The sequence below is a fragment of the Schistosoma mansoni genome (genome assembly GCF_000237925.1).
Source record: "Schistosoma mansoni, WGS project CABG00000000 data, chromosome 3 unplaced supercontig 0044, strain Puerto Rico, whole genome shotgun sequence".
NCBI classification, from domain to species: Eukaryota; Metazoa; Platyhelminthes; class Trematoda; order Strigeidida; family Schistosomatidae; genus Schistosoma; species Schistosoma mansoni.
Window position 1 is genome coordinate 1,135,896 of NW_017386006.1, and position 17,138 is coordinate 1,153,033.

General features: G+C 38.0%; 1 protein-coding gene across 1 annotated transcript; it reads right to left on the bottom strand.

Moving 5' to 3' along the window:
* Positions 1-421: 421 nt before the first annotated feature.
* Smp_000150 (PHD zinc finger protein XAP135-related) lies at positions 422-11,882 on the bottom strand. Its single transcript, XM_018791440.1, has 7 exons — positions 11,869-11,882; positions 8,391-8,639; positions 8,132-8,353; positions 6,832-7,080; positions 5,467-6,002; positions 3,141-3,371; positions 422-1,374 (listed from the first exon to the last, which is right to left on the bottom strand). Exons 2-7 carry the CDS (start codon positions 8,544-8,546, stop codon positions 576-578), a joined length of 2,193 nt encoding a protein of 730 aa, XP_018645386.1. The 5' UTR covers positions 8,547-8,639; positions 11,869-11,882; the 3' UTR covers positions 422-575.
* Between the last annotated feature and the right edge of the window lie 5,256 nt (positions 11,883-17,138).

The window sequence follows — 17,138 nt, forward strand, 5'->3', positions numbered from 1 at the left end:
CGAGGCGAGGTCGTGGATGCGCACTGCTGAGGAGTCCCACAATAGGACGAAACGGCCGTCAAACAGTGCTTCCAGGTTTTCCCTGGTAGTTTAGCTTCAATTGACTCACGCTTTCAACTATGAAAATACTAAATCTCCATAAAAACCCCTTTTTAATATTTAACTAACAATAATAAATATTTTAACAGTCGAAATCACAAGTCTATCTAAGCTAGATTACTTGGAAGCACTACACGGCCGCTTCTTCGACCACTGAAAACCAATATTAGCTTACCTTAAATAGACTCGTGATTTAAACTGTCAAAATACTACAATCTCCACAAATCACCTATACTATAACTATAAATTTGTTAACAATTCATAAACAAACAAAATAACTGACTTATAACAGTAAATATGTTTTGAAAATTCAACCACATTTGAAAGATAGAGTATAAATTTCATTTCATTACAAATACATGGAAAGAAAGGTAACTAAAACAAGTTATTAAAAATGAAACTATAGACTTTAAAGTACAATGGATAAATATACAAAGTTTGGAGGGTAAAAGGTAGCTAACAGTCTAAATGATGAATCAGTTTTCAATATTATTTGATTCAGATGAATTTGTTGAAGAAGGAATTTGCATTTCACCAACATGTTTCACAATATTATTTTCAGTTTGGTCGACTGTACTACTACTATTAATAATACTATTACTGTTATTCGGTTTTAAATGTTCAGACTTTTCAGAAATATCAACTTTTTCCGCAACAAAGGACTCTATTTTAGTTGGAATGGAGTTAGCTGGATATAGTCCCGAAGGTTCACTTTCAGTCATAGACACTTTGATCGATAAAGGTTTAGGTGGAGAGGTTGGTAGGGGAATAGAAACATTTGAAGAAATAGGACTAAAATTGGTTGGATTCGAAAAATAAGGAGAAGATGGGGGTGGAAGAGATACAATAATGCGATTTTTTGTCGGAGGACGGCCTCGACGTCGTTTAGGTATTACTTCAGCACCAGGGACTCCTGGTTGAACGTTACCGTATAAATTAGAACTATGTGCTAAAGATGTGTCTTTGATATCACTGACACCTGGTGTTTGACAAATTTTCCGCTTCAACATTGGTTTACGAGGTTTCTTCACACTATAACCCCATGGCAAATCATCTGAATCCTTGGGTCTGTTTTTTCTAGGACGTCCTTTCCTAGGAGGAGTTGGCAATGATTCACATAATAAACATTCCCAATTTCCATTAGGAATTCGTCCTAAGCCAACACAAAATGCATGATAACCTCGATCACAACGATCGCAAAACATCATTTGATCTTCCTGACCTGAATCGTTACATTCCACACACCGTTTACACTCTAAACATGTCCAATCATAGCTAAAAAACAACAAGAAAATACACCAAGTCACATAAGTTTATGAATGTCAACAGTATTACTCTATATATTGTTAGATTAAAATGAAAGAAAATTCCTGTATATATATATATATATATATATATATATATATAACTCCGCCTGTAGCTCTCCTAGAGTTACTGCCCGTCCCAAGCCCGCATAAAGGAGGAGGGTTGGATGTAATGTTTCCGAACCTATCCTGTAAGAAGACCCTAACCACAAAAACTAAATCAAACCGTTTAAACACTGTCTTTCGAGTTCAAGAAAGAATTATGATGCCTCAGGATGAAAGCCGAGATAATTCGGAAGTCACGACTTAAATGCCCCTTCTAACAACCAGAGCAACACATTCCATAGGTACATAGAACGTCCGGATAATCTGTGAGACCGTGAAGAACAGTCAAATAGTAATGCGAAGAAGAGATACAAACTGCCAGAAATCAGAATCACCTAAACTCATTGGAACAAAGGTGAACAGCAAAGCCTAGTATAGCAACTCACGTACAATTGAGTTTGTTCACATCTAATTTGGTTAAGCCCTTTTGCTATAAAAGATCGGATCTACAACGCGTCGGTGAGAGCAGTTTTGCTCTATGCTTGTGAAACCTGACCTCTCCGAGTTGAGGATGTTAGACGACTTTCCGTGTCCGATCATCGTTGTCTCCGAAGGATTTCTGATATCCAGTGGCAACAGCATGTTAGTAATGCTGAGATTCGGCATCGTGTATTCGGGGACAACCACGAAAATTCAATCGGTATCATTATCTTGAAACACAGAGTTCGGTGGCCTGAACATGTCCTACGAATGTCATCCCAGTGAATTTCACATCACGTATTATTTGCCGACGCTGGGACAGGTTGAAAAAAGCGGAGAAGTGGTCGGTGCACGACATAGTGCCGTGGTATGAAAGAAAGCTTTACAGGACCGGCTTCTGCTAGTCCTTCACGAATCCCTGACTGGGGTCGTAAAGATAGTACAACACTAGCTGGAGATGTTATCAGACATGGCTCAGAATAGAAGCCAGTGGCGATCCTGTTGTAACATTTTTAAATCATAAAAGTGAATGTAACTTCTTGAACTGAAATAATTATTTCTAGATGTATCTTTTTTAACTGAACTGCTTCCCCCACTATTATTATTACTATTATTGTTATTATTATTATTACTTTAAGTAGTTTTTAAGCATTAACTTATTTTTTGCTTTTAAACAGTCATCCTACTATTTCCCGGTTTCAACAAACTCGACTTTCAACTAATGAGTTGGAGGTGTTCAAATTCCACACCTGAGGAGCTATGATTGTATGACTAAACCTTAATTATTATTGTATAAAAACCTTTTTAACATATCAATTAGAAAAACGGTAAACAACAATGTGAATGGAGAAACTAGTCAAGCTAATGGGTCCAGATAGCCACTGACTAGTGTAATGGGATATATATATATATATATATATATATATTACTGGTTGTTCGGATCTTCCGATTGATATTTAGGACTGTAATTGATCAGTCCCGGTGTGAACGTCAACTCTGGGCTGCAGGTACATTCAGATGACGAATCCCAAATAGACACCATTTATCTCTGCTCATAACACTTGTGACCTAAGGCCGTATTGAGGTAATCCGCTCAGGATGTACATGTGCCAATAAGAGACTGATCAATCGCTGTCCTAAATATTAATGAGAAGATTCAAACAACCAATATACATGAGTGAATAATAATAATAATAATAAATTCTGTTTTACCTTTTCACACCTGATAGCATAGAATCAGGTATATCCAAACATTTTGGATGACCAATTAATTTACACTCAGAACAACGTATATAATTCGTAGCTAATTGGCCACATACAACACAAATAGGGTTTTCTGTATTTATTTCTGTATTTGTTTTAAATCGTCGATAGATCGAATTACTTGTTTTATCTGTTTCTACATCAGAAACTGATGATTTATCACCAACTAACATATTTGAACTGAAGAAAGGAAATAATAAGTAAATAATTCAAAATAAGATGAATTTTATTAATTTAAAAATCTCCATAGAATACTTAAAAACAGAAAATATAAAGAAGAATAGTTATTTTCATCATAAGGTTCTACAGTTATGAGTCCATAGTTATTGTCAGTCAGTCAGCTACAACGTAGGACCAGGCACATTTATGCATCGGTCCAAGTTGCCATACCTCGTTAGCACAAGATGAACACTGGATTCATAGAAATAGTTAATTTAGTGGTGGTAGTATACAAAAGAAAGGTTGTATATAAGGATATAGTATAGGAAGACAGATATGAAGCAATTTTAATCTCAAGGTTTAAGGGAAGATAAAGTGTGTATGTTGTTAGAAATTCATGATGATACAGACATATTCATTCTTTATTATTTTACTTGATTTGAATTCCACCATTCCTTCGTTTATACCCTTTGACTCTGTCTTTTTCAAATACCAATCTCAGTGCTTAGTCTTATTTATTGTCATTGTTAATACATTATTTTGAACTCTCGCTCTAAATTTTATCCCACAGAAGTAAATCAACTTGGGTTAACATACATATGTGCCAGGTTCTATGTTAATGATGAGTGAATGATTGTATTATAATGGCCAAAACAAGGTAAACACAAGCGAATTATCTAATGTTGAACGTTAAAGACATAAAATTGTCTAATTCATTGATGCATGGCCTACTTTGACATTGTAATACGATAATTAATGACTTATAACTGTAGAGCATGATGATGAAGTTAGTGAAAACAACTTTTCGTTTTGATTTACTTTGCTTTCGAATTTCGGTAATTTAGAGCAATTAGTCCCTTTAATAAATCTTGATGGAGTAATAAGAACAAATATTTGATCTGAAAAATATGACGTGTTTGTGCTATACATTTCGAACAAGCTAACCATGCATATACTTTTCAAAGCATTTATAAACGAAAACTAATAATTATCAGTTAAGCAGAAAGTTAAACAAATATAAAGTGATAAATAAAAACAGAGGAAAGAAAAGAATTGATGGATGTGATATGAAAGGAATATGAAGATGTTACACCAACTTAGGTCGTAAAATGGATTAAAAATAACCAGGACAAATTCACGGTTAAGATAAAGATAAAGGAAGTTTGAACTCCCTAATACGTAAGCCCTTTAAAAACCTGAGAATTCACTCTTGACAATCCCTATGCAACATTTTAAGAGCTGTGTTGATCTCAATCATATGGCTCATTTCCTAGTTCCTACGTTTGCTGGAGAATTTGATACTAACTGAATCTAAAGCCATTTGAGCACATGTTTCATTAAACTTGTTCGATCACTCCTCCCCATGTGTGTCCACGCAAACATGTGGTAAATATAGTGGGAAGTGACGTAATCGTGTGAGATGTTTAGGCTTCTGTAGAATAATAGACCCTATTTTTTCTCGATGGATACTCTTAGTCTTTGTCTCAAAATTATGCTGTTCGACTCTTCTCTGAATGGCAAAGTGATTTAAACCCTTTCTACGAAACAGAATTAAGAATTGGTTCTGGTGTTAACTGACTTTTACACTGGCTTGTAGATTTCAGTGGGAAACTGTTTAACATCAATGTTTCGGTTGGCAACCTTATATTTTCTTCGAACGCGTCTGTAGTACATGTTCGCAATGAGCTAGTATTTAGCAACTCCAACTTCAATATACTGAACGACTCCATTTCTATCCTCTTCTTCCCTCTTTGCCAACTAGAGGGAGAAGTCCGATTTGTACAACAGCTTTCTTTATTGTGACCTCGAAAGAATTAATTTTCTATGTAATATAATGACATATATACAGAATATTAACACAAAGTAAATATGATAAAATGTCATAGGCGACTGGAGGAAGTTAGTTTATAGGTCACTCAGTCTCCAATCAATTAGGACCTGAACGTTAGGCTTAATTATTGAGCATTGTATCACTTTACTACTTTAACAACTGGCCAGTGTCTTAGTGAGAATTTTAAACAGGACTCTAGACGTCCTATGGAAAAATAGTTTATACACGTTAAAATTAAAGTAAAATGCAAGTATTCAGAGATACTGTAAAGGTACAAAATCTTACTTAGTAACACCACTTGATAATAGTGATCCGTTTGCATATCTAGTCCGAAGACCTTCCATTGAACTCGTGGTTTGGTGGTTTAAAGAGTCAATAGATCTAGAATGATCTAAACCAAATAAATTTTGATCACCGAGATCACAAGAGGTCATAGTAGGTGTGTTGAATTTCGGTTTAATCGAACCAAATCGAAGTGTTGTGGGAAGAGGAGGTGGATTTCTATGTTTTCGTAGTGGATGTGGATATAGAACACGTGATAATGGAAGGTATGATAACTGTTCAGGAGTATAGCTCATAAAATATTCTGCAAACTGTCCAGGTATGACTGCCACAGGATATGCACCATTGGGAAATGTTGGATATTCTAATAACTTATAAATTCTCTGAGGAATGTGAATTTGCATTGTCTGTAAATCCCAATAACAACGTCTTGAACTCATACGTTCGGTAATCAAGCGATGATTGTAATCAGCAGCAGAATCTAACGCTCGTCTGCGAGCTGCTTCAGCTCGAGCCTCTCCACGTTCAATACGAGCAGCCTATGTGAAGAATTAACACCGTAAACATAGGTTAAACCCAAAGCTTAGGATTTAAAATCAATCCGCAAGGGATTATGATACAAGGAATCTAAGCAACTAAAGGATGATCGTTCTCATGCCACGGGCCCTATATTCTTTAAACACTTATATCTCAGTAACCTTAGACTAATGTGTGCATTTTTCCGCCTTCCAAATGACTGAAAATTAATAAACATACTACAAGGTTTAGTAAGTCGAAAATTGACTTTATCTTATCCTTTGAAATGCATAATATCACTCAGCCACAAATGTCGAACTACAATCACTATGTAGATGATCTCAATTTAATCTATTCACTAAGACCTTGAAAACCAGGTATAACAGCTAATAATCACACAAAAGTTGTGACCTAAAATCTTATAACCTAGCTACAACTAAAACCTGACGGCCCTCTGGGAAAGATAAATCAAACGGAATATATGATGGAAGGTGCGATAAACAGAGTCACTCCCCTCGAAATCCCTGAAAATGTGTGTAGTCATTCATATCCAAATACAATCCATTTTATTCAGCCCGACAGAATCATTCGATTTATAGATCACGAGTTTCCAAGCAATACATAACACCAAGTGAAGTATTATGTATGCACATTCCATCAATTAAGGTTCCCCTCCTCATCTCACAGAATTCTCTGATACCTTAGTGTGCTTTCATTACATACAGCGAACAGAATTCATTAGGAGTGCCCACTGATAACCATCTCATTCAAATTTGTATAAAGAATCACAGTTGGGTGTTGTAAAGTAGAAGCTGTTTGGTTAAGAAAATGATTTCTACTATTCAAACTTACTTCATACTGACGCTTTTGATTTTCGACAGCCGTTTTAAATTTTCGTCGACGAAACAAATCCGTCAAAGCAATGTGTATCTCTGGATAATCCTGTTGCAAAAGCTTCATAACATCATCAGTTTTGAGTGCTGTGAGACCAAGGTCTGCACGACCAACAGGAACAATCCCCTCTTGTTGCAACCAAGATCGTTCATAAGCATCCATAGCGCGCCTAGCAAGATCAGGGTACTTGCGTTTAAAAGATTTGACCTAATAAAAAGGGGAAAACGTTAATCAACTGAACTGCTTGAAAACTTGATAGAAACAAAATTAAGAATAAAATCCAATGCAAAATACATACAAAGGTTCTTAATAAAACGTAATATGATGAAAATAATAATAAAACCACAGATTTATCCAAACATTTTAGCTACGAAAAACCATTTAAACACTGAATCATATTTTGGTTACTGGAGTTAATAGTGGCTCAAAGTTCATCCATTCATATGAATAAGGAGACTTAAATAAATATGGATTAGCTGCAGCTATACAACGTTATAAAACAAACGGTAATTCAAAATACTAGTAAACAATATAATTACCATGAGCAAAGTGTTATACTGCAATCAATCAAAACGGTAGAAATTTACAGATAATTGGGTTCTCATGATCAAGAACTTAACCTGCATAACAAAAACCACTTTCTTCACTTACATAGATATATTTTCATAGTTTCAAACAAAAAAACTTATCAGAACTTTTATGTCCTCTAGTGTAAAAAGGGTAGAAACCGCAGGACTTAATATGGGGTTTAGATTATACAACGATAACTAGTGTTCAGAGCGAATGCTTCTTGAAATATTGTGCTGATTATTATTTTACTTATTTTAATAAACTGATTGTTTCCTACTGAGTATGCCTACCTACCTTATCTCTTTTTTGTGTCCTATTGCAGATATCTTTCGACCATTGGATGACGACTAATTTACTGCGATGCTATTCCACAACGCACTAAAAAATGAGCCAAGCCATGTTGATCTATTCTACCCCAAATTCCAGCAAAACGTGAATAGATCTCTAGGCTCATATTTCAACCGAAGTTCCTATAATACACATCAAGAAACGAGAACCAAATAACAGAAAGACAGAGAACTAGGCATGATAGAACATCAGTTGTAAATAACTAAAGGATTATTTCTGTGGTAAACAAGCATACCCCTGACACCTAAACGAACATTTGCTACTAATAAAAATATTACAATATTAATACCTTGAAATCCAGAATGAAAAAGAGCGACAGTAAGTAAGAGATAAAACCAACCTTTAAAAAGTCAGCAAGTACTTCTTGAACTATGTATGACTCCTTCTCATGTTTTCCACCAGGAGATTCAGAATCACTATCAGCCCAGTCGTACTCGTAAATGTCCTCCAAGTTAACATTATCAGTAAGTCCTGAGATGGAAGTAGAACGAGACATATCTGACTTCATTTTACTCTCACGTCTTGAAGGAGTCGCGGAGAGAGAATTACTGGACTGATTCGTCTAAATGCAATCTATTAAAATATTATGACAGCATTACCCGAGTCTTCTGTGTATCTGAGTCGCCATCATCATTCTTTAGGGGTGTACCAGGCAAAGTATCCACACTCATGTCCAGATCAAACATTACGGTCTCATCGTCAATCTGATCTTTAAATGGAGCGTGATTATTTTCTGTACAAATTGGAAATGTCATTGATTTTGCTTGTTGAAAAAGAGGCCAAATTTCAATTACGATTCATCTAAAAATTAAACCTCGCTCGATTGGTACAACTACCCGGAACACTTTCTAGGAAATTTCGGAAATAATATATGTAAACTAATTGGAATTTTATAATAAAAGTGCAATAAAAACAAGTGGAGTTTAAAGCAGTTAACTAGAGAGGAAGAATACCAGCTTAATTTCCCGGCAGGGATCAAGCAAACAAGCCTACTAGGAATCACGTTGTACTGAAATCACCTAACAAAGCTATTTACATTATTTTAAGCTAATGAGTAAAGGTCTGGAATGTTAAAATAAATACAAGAGCTGTGAGATAGTACTAAATCACGTAACATGTTGTCTACGAGTTGCCTCGTGAATTATAACTTGAATTTGGACGTGGTATACATTTACGAAGTAACTTTTATTGAAATAACAGGAAAGATATCCTGACAACTAAATCATGATAATAGCCATTTGAAAAATTATTTAGATAATGTAGATCATATCCTGAAATTGATATATAACTATCTGACAAAAACTTCTCAGGATCTTTCCAATGTTCAACGTGAACCGGTAATCCGTATGGTTTTCTCTTTTTCTAATCATTTTATGGCTTTTTTGTACCTTATCTTAGTCGTTTAGTGGATTCTATGTGCTGTATGGCGGAGATTTGATCAGTATTGACGCAGAAAATTTTCCTTATAAAATGAGTGGTAGATATCATACCACAAACTCCACTGTTGGTGCTTAAGCAGCTAGTAAAAACAAGAACCGAGTGAATTTCATTTGAACACAAACTATGGTGTTGTTTCGGTTCTACACTACTTCAGTGACTTTACTATGAGGTAACAAATGTTTGTCTTTCTCATACCTGTCGATACTGTTGAGAAACAATACAAATCAGTAGATAAGTACGGATTACAAACTAATCTAAATAACAATAATCAGGCTATGGTCGAAAAAACACAAGGTTGACAAACTACTTAAGCTGACCGAATCTATAGGCTTCAAAAGTCTGTAGAAAAACTAAAATCTTTAGGCTCCTTAAGATTGTTAACAGCAAACAAAAATACGAAATGCTCTCACATAGCTACACCAATACATCCATTGTCAGGGAAGTCCTACTCACTGCCTTCTCGAGGTGGGGGTGTTGTTTACCAAATTGAGAGAACCAAAAGTAAATGTCTGGTGTTTTAACCGGGTTGGTGGGTATGGAGGATCCACCTAGGAGAGTCCGAAAACTCCGATTTCGAAACAATGGTGCACATGGGTTATCAGGATCCTGAGGGAGCGAATTGAGTATGGAAATATTGTTGGTCACCGCATACCATGGGACTGCATTTCCTAACCTTGCTCCACTGTCTTGTGGATTAGACCTTCAGGTCAAAAGCTTGGGGAGTGGCCTCCTGAGGAAACCACTTGTTTCGGTTTGGGCGCTCGGACAGTATTACAGTCCTCGTAAAAATCGAATGAATTGTGTGACGCATACATATTCACTGCCTCCTTGTACCAGTGTTTTAATAAATAAATAATAAACAAACAAAAATACGAATATATTTGGCAAGACTACAATTTATGGACGAACCAATCAGGTTTAAGGTAGAGAGTCTTGGATTTTGGGGCGAAACTCATTCATATATGTGGCTAGGTAGCATTTTGGCATTATAGCCTATGTCAGTTCGCGATGAAAACCCTTTAATATTTAACCCGAACTTATAATTCTAAGTCCCAATTATAATTTCACACGCCAATTTATAATCCTCTTTAGACGCTAGCTAGTAGGTGGACTATCTTAAGTTCACCTTGACATTGCTCAAACGCTATCCACAAATTAAAGTCTCGCATTAATCTTCATTTTGAGTCAGGTTACATATGCATACATGATGAACAACACTGAGCTGCCTGTTGTCCAGACAGATTGACTTGGGAACCATCTTTAGCCAAGACTTAAAGACTACTGCACACTGCCGTGCAATAGCCGCCAAACGTTTTAGAACACTATGGTCAATACGTAGGGCCTTCAGTCATATCGATGCAAAGACTTTTTTGACCTTGTATAGTGTTCATACGTCCTAAACATGAGTACTGCATTCAAGCGGCTAGCCCCTGTCTAAAAAAAGACAGTGAGCTTTTGGAAAAGGTTCAGAGAACAGCAACTAAGCTGATTCTTAGAATAGCGAAGCTCGACTGACCAAAATAAACCTATTCCTGTTGTTATACCGGAGAACAAGAGGTGACTTGATCACAGTTTTCAAATTACATAGTGATGAGTTTGCACTTGATATGCCCTCATTTTTCCTGTCTTCCAAAACAGAAAATTTACGAGGACACTCCAAAAAGTTCACAAGCCCAGAACGAATTACTTGTCAGCTGACCATTGGCTTTCCCATCGAAGCATCAACGGGTGTAATTCACTACCTCAGCACGTGGTTGAGGCTCCACCTGTCGATTCTCTCCAAAAGAAGTTGGATCAACTGAGAGACCATCATTGCCTGAACTAACACAGGTCAGCAAGTCTCCTGTCCTTTCCAAAGTGAAACCGAAACTGAACCATGCGACTCATCCAGTGTTGATATTGAATGAGCGAACTCCCCTCCTCCGCCACTGTATAATGATAAACGTCAATTTCCACTCCATTTTTATTACAGTTAAGACTAAAAAGGCTAATTCTAGAACTAATTTTACGTAGATCGAGTAACCATTTGATCGACCCGTTTCTTGATAGGAAAATAATTCATATATCACAACGAAGTGCTAATCTAACTTAAACAAAACTGCCCCTTACCAACACAGAGAGATATCAATTCGATTTCCAAAATTTAGAGAAAATTTCACCTATTTTGGAAAACTCTCATAAAACTTGGGGAAATGATCATAGGAACCGCAACACTACTTCCGATTCAGGGTTTATTCCCCAATATATTGATAGGCTTTTGAGGTTCCACTGATATACTCTGAACATTTACTCAAAGTTGGGATGTTGGGAACACATCGCACGAGGCAGTGAATTCTCTGAGAAACTCAATTCTTCATGTGACAGACAAATCGTAACCACAAGTCAAGTGATGAGCTTTGGGGACGTGAAAGACATCATAAGCGGGGAAAAAATACTATATGTATACAATACAAATACGAATGTGCATGTTGTCTATAGATTAAAATCAGACAAGTGGCTCGAAGGTAACCTTTAGAAAAACATAGACAGTTGACAAAATATAAAATGTCTTTGAGTTCTCAGATGTCAGAGATGAGGAAGTTGATTGAGAATAAACATCATGAACACTTGATAACAAAACCTGAAAACGCAACGCACAATTTGAAAACTGCGCTCTTGTAGTAATATCATTTCAAAGATCAATTCATCGGAAGTCAAAATACATTGACTAGGTAGCATTGGAAGTGCAAAATAACCTCATTCCTGATAGGAAACTATCTTGCTGTCCGGCCACGAATTTTTTATTTTAGATGACATACAATCTACTGTTATGGTAACGCTCGCTATACATTTTTTATTTATTTATTTAAACATATAAATATTGGTACAAGGAAGCACCAGATACATATGCGCCGCACAAATCTCATTCGATTTGTGTGAGGACTGTGATACTGTCCGGGTGGCCAAACCGAAGCAGGTGGTTTTCTTAGGGAACCAAACCCCGAACCTTTGACCTGAAGGTCTAGTCCACAAGGCAGTGGAGTATCGTGAAGAGATCTAGTCCCATGTTAGCCGGTGACCAACAATTGGTTCATACGCCCTTTATTCGCTCAGGATCGTGGTGTCCATGTTCACCATTGTTTTGGAATCAGGGTTTTCCAACTCCCCTAGGTGAACTTTCCGTGTCCACCAACCCGGTTAAAGCGCCGGACATTCACTTTTGGTCCTCTCAATTTCGTAAACAACAGTAATGCAACGAGAAGGCAGTGATTAGGACTTCCCTGGCAGAGGCTATATATTCGCGTGGCCATGTGAGAGCATTTCGAGAGGGGAGTGGACTCTCCCCACTCTCGACCGTACCAGGGCATTTGGGGGCGCTCTCTATACAACTGTCGTTTGGCAGTCAAACGTCTGATCTACTGCCCTATTCACTTTATTTGTCTTTCGATTTTACTTGAGAGGGAGCTGAGTCTCTGATTCTGAAGAGGACAACAAATACGAAGAACCCCTGACTGCTACTCTCCGAATTTCTTCCCTAAGTTACGACCTAAAATTCAGTGAATCGGGAAGCAGAGAATGACGTGATACGAAAGTCTCCCACGTTATTAGCCGATGTATTATTACTTATGGAATCTAAACTCATTAGTTCTCGTAGGCGTATTCAGGCGTCTTTGGTTAAGTGTATTCAACTGAAATAATAAAATTAACGTCACCTTTGTAGGCTTCATAAGTTGCTTGTTCTCAAAATCTATGTGCCACTATCTACTTCTTAGTCTTCGCTTAATGATACTACAGACAGGCCCTTAATCAACTTTATCCGAACCTACCACTAATTGAAGCTATTTTTGACTCGTTTGTAGAGCTATCAGTTGATCCGATAAACTTCAGTAATAAGGATAGTAGGTTGATGAACCTGTGGTAATCCTGACAGATTTCCTTCCAATGAAGGTCCAGCTTCTTTTTGAAAATGTTCACTGATGGTGCTGATACCACTTGTTCTGGTAAAGCGTTCCAGTCATCGGCCACTCGATGAGAAAAACGGGACCCCGCCTTTAGTTTATTAGATCGCGGTTTCAGAACCTTCTTGCTATGACCCCGGAGATTATTAGTGCTGGAGGGAGCAAAAAGATAAGACATATTAACACCCAGATCATAATTAAAGATACGAAATGCCAGTATAAGGTCACCTCGCGTCCTACAATAAGATAAGGGGAAAAGGTTTAGACGTTTTAAACGCTCATCGTAAGGGAGTTTAGAAAGACCCTATACTCATTTTGTCCCTACACGCTGGACACGCTCAAGCGATTTAGCATCCTTTATCAGACAAGGGCTAGCTGCTTGGATACAGTATTCTAAGTGTGGCCTTACATAGGTGGGATATAAAATTCTAAACATATCCCCGTCAAAGCATTTAAATGCTCTGCGAAGCGACCATAGCGCGATAGCCTTTGGAAGCAACCGCATTGCAGTGCGTAGTAGTTTTTAAGTCGTGAATTATAATTACTCCTAAGTCTTTGTGCTCTTGGACGCGTGGCAGAGATGTACCATTAATGGTATAATGGTAACTAATATCGTGCCCGATGTGCATGAACACGCTCTTCCTGGAATTAATTTCCAGGCCCCAATCATGAGCCCACCTAACTAATTCGTCTAAATCTGCTTGCAGATAACAACGATCAGTCTCATTTCTTATTGTTCTCCAAATTTTAACATCATCCGCAAACAATAACGTCGACGACTTAAGTAATAAAGGTAGTTCATTAATATACAGAAGGAAAAGTAAAGGGCCCAAGATGGTGCCTTGGGGTACACCACTTTTGACCGGTTTCCATTCGGATAGCGTTCCATTGACCCTTACTCTCTGTCTGCGGTCACATAAGAAGCTTCCTATCCATTCCTGTATAGCACCTGTTATTCCAAAGCTCGAGAGCTTTTACATAAGACCGAAGTGTGAAACCTTATCAAACGCTTTGCTAAAATCTATGAATATCACGTCGACAGACAGGCCGTTGTCTAGGGCAGCTGTCCAATCTTCTCTCGCAATTAGTAAGTTAGTCAAGCATGAATGCTTGTTACGAAACCCATGTTGCTCGGGAGTTAACAGATTGTACGAATCTATGTGACTCAGTAGCTTAGCCCGAATTAATTCTTCAAGTAACTTAACTACTATACTGGTCAGGCTAACAGGCCGGTAGTTAGATACGATCCATCTCTGACCATCCTTAAATATAGGACTAACTATGGCGTCTTTCCAGTCTCTAGGTAGTTGAGCCTGTGAAAGGGACATGTTGAAGAGCATCGTGAGCGGTCTTGAGATAATGTCCGCAAGCGACGACAGCAAACGTGGGTGTAACCCATCGGGGCCCGGTATCTTACAAGGTTTTAGGTTAGTTATCAAAGGAAGAACAATATCCTCTGTCACGTGTAAAGGTCCTATGGCTGGTATCTCATTGTCAACGGGACAAGCAGTTGTAACACTACACGTAGAGTAGACTTCACTGAAATAGTTAGCAAATGTCTCCGCTTTCGCTAGATCAGATTCAGCCAATAAAGCTGAATTTTAACAGTAATGAGGGGATACCATCACTACGTTTCGTCCACCTTTTAACGTACGAAAATAGTCGCTTCGGACAATTACGGCTATCGTATGCCAACTGTCGTTCGTAAGCCGTGCGGGATTTAGCTATGGTCTTTTTACATATATTCCGGATTTTTTATATTCGCACTTAAATGATGCCTGACCTGTTGACAAGAATAAGTCCCAGAAGTGTCTCCTACGCTTCAACAGCTTCCGGGTTTCCTTATTAATCCATGGAGGGCAATATGATAGCTTACGTGCTGACCATGGGATAAACGGTTGAGTTACGGATTCGAACGTAGACTTAAACCTATTCCATGCATCATCAATCGATCCATCAGCATCGACCGACCAGTCAATCGAGATAGCATAGTCCCTGATTGCCGGAATATTAGCTCTCCAGATATTAGGACGGGGTGGAGCAGATGCAAATTCTATACCATGTATCCGGAACTTAAAGGAAAGTACGACATGGTCACTATTCACCAGTGGGGGAAGGTGTTGAATGTCGACGATATCTTCACAGTGGTGTGTGAGGACAAGGTCTATCAATGACGGATTATGTTCCAAGTCTATATGCGTCGGCTTAACGATACATTGTACAAGTGTACATTGAATAATTGATGACAGAAGGACGCTATCGAAACCCCCACCTGGAGCTGTGAGCTCTATCCAGTTTATATGGGGTGCATTAAAGTCTCCAACGATGAGACAACATTCTGCTTTACTCCAAGAACAGACGTGTCTTAGGATAAAGTCGTCAGCGAGACAACACGGACTACGATATATTCCTCCTATCGTCACTAACCCGTTTCTAGACCTAATTGTACAACATACTACCTCACACGTACCACTTACATGCGCCTCCGATATGATCGAGTTTATGCGGAAGTGGTCCCTAACATATAATATTATGCCTCTTCCCTTGCGGCTTCTAACTCTATCACTTCTGATACAGATGTAGCCTGAAATGAGTGGAGAACAGTCTATATCTACAGTAAGCCAAGTTTCGGTGATAACAATTATATCCGGATTTAATTCGTCTACCATCAAACTTAGTTCAGACATCTTATTCCGAAGACTACGGGCATTCGTGTAACACACATTTAGGGTGTTTTTGGAGACATACGTTCTACCCACACAGGTCTCGGAAGCATTGGCTTCCAAGACCTGACCACCCGAAAACCCTTAATCGTAAGGTTCGCTTCACCGTTTAGCTTTCGAGTTTTTAACTGCAAAATTGGGTGTCTGGTACCTGCCATGGCAGCATTTACGACACTGATACAATCTTCGTTATCAGTATCCATGTTGCCGGCACGGCCTACGTCGACCTTTTTAGCTAACGCTAGAAGGCTAATTGCTTCCTGAATGAGTAATGTCCTGCTTGAGCAACAAAACATACAGAGCCAATGAGAATTTGATTTCGAGCACCTTTTATAGGCAGCAGGGCTTAAGCGGGTGCACATTTTGTGAAACCACTTCTTACATTCGTCACATTGCATCCCTTCTTCCACGGGGAATAAGCAATATGGCTGTCCACACTTGTGTACAGAGCCGACCATCTTAGAATGAAGCAAAATGATAGGCAAGGTAGATATGTAAGACAAATCACAACCTTAATCAAATAAACAAGCCGCAGTCGACCAAGAATGCTTTGATGCAGTAAATACACAAAAGCAGGATCAAAACACACAAATACAATGTCACGTTAACTGAAATAAATTCAATTAAAGTGTAAACGGTAGTTTTGATACGTAATTTACGATCAAAACAGTGAATTCAACTCAACGAGAAACAATACCACTGTCCTTTTAAATAGCGCGCTGATAATCCAACTGATATGGAATATCCCAAGTCGGAAATGATCAGCATCAAGACTGGTAATTAGAGACTGGCAGTGATCGATAAGCTGCAAACGGCCAGTGTTATGACTACTATGCCACTTGCTCACAGTAAACCAGACGAACTATACGAGAAGCTATTTGTAACAAAAGCCGTAGGCCACAACGCTTGTGTAGAAAATAGTAACAATTGTGCTAACGCACTAGAAACGTTCCATAACAAAAACACGGCAATATTCTCGTAGTATAAAACCATCTGTGAGGCAGACGAAAACGAACAAAGCTTGATTCCTACATGGCCAATCAAAATGTACGAATGCACACTGTAACATGGAGTCCCGGTAAATTTAAACAATGAAGCCAGGTGTCCTTACGAGATACGTACTGAATTAGCGTGGTGATCCTTTAAAGCATAACACATCTCATCACTTGCCCAATTATATCTACATCTTGGGACCGCTTTTGACGTAAAATCTGAGTTCCCAACCACAGAGCAAAGAGAAGTTTTA

Coding starts and splice junctions, on each gene's coding strand:
- Smp_000150 (XM_018791440.1), bottom strand. CDS start 8,546: ATGACATTTCCAATTTGTACAGAAAATAATCACGCTCCATTTAAAGAT. Junction 8,354..8,390: donor CAGATACACAGAAGACTCGG/GTAATGCTGTCA, acceptor GATTGCATTTAG/ACGAATCAGTCCAGTAATTC. Junction 6,003..6,831: donor ATCAAAAGCGTCAGTATGAA/GTAAGTTTGAAT, acceptor TTCTTCACATAG/GCTGCTCGTATTGAACGTGG.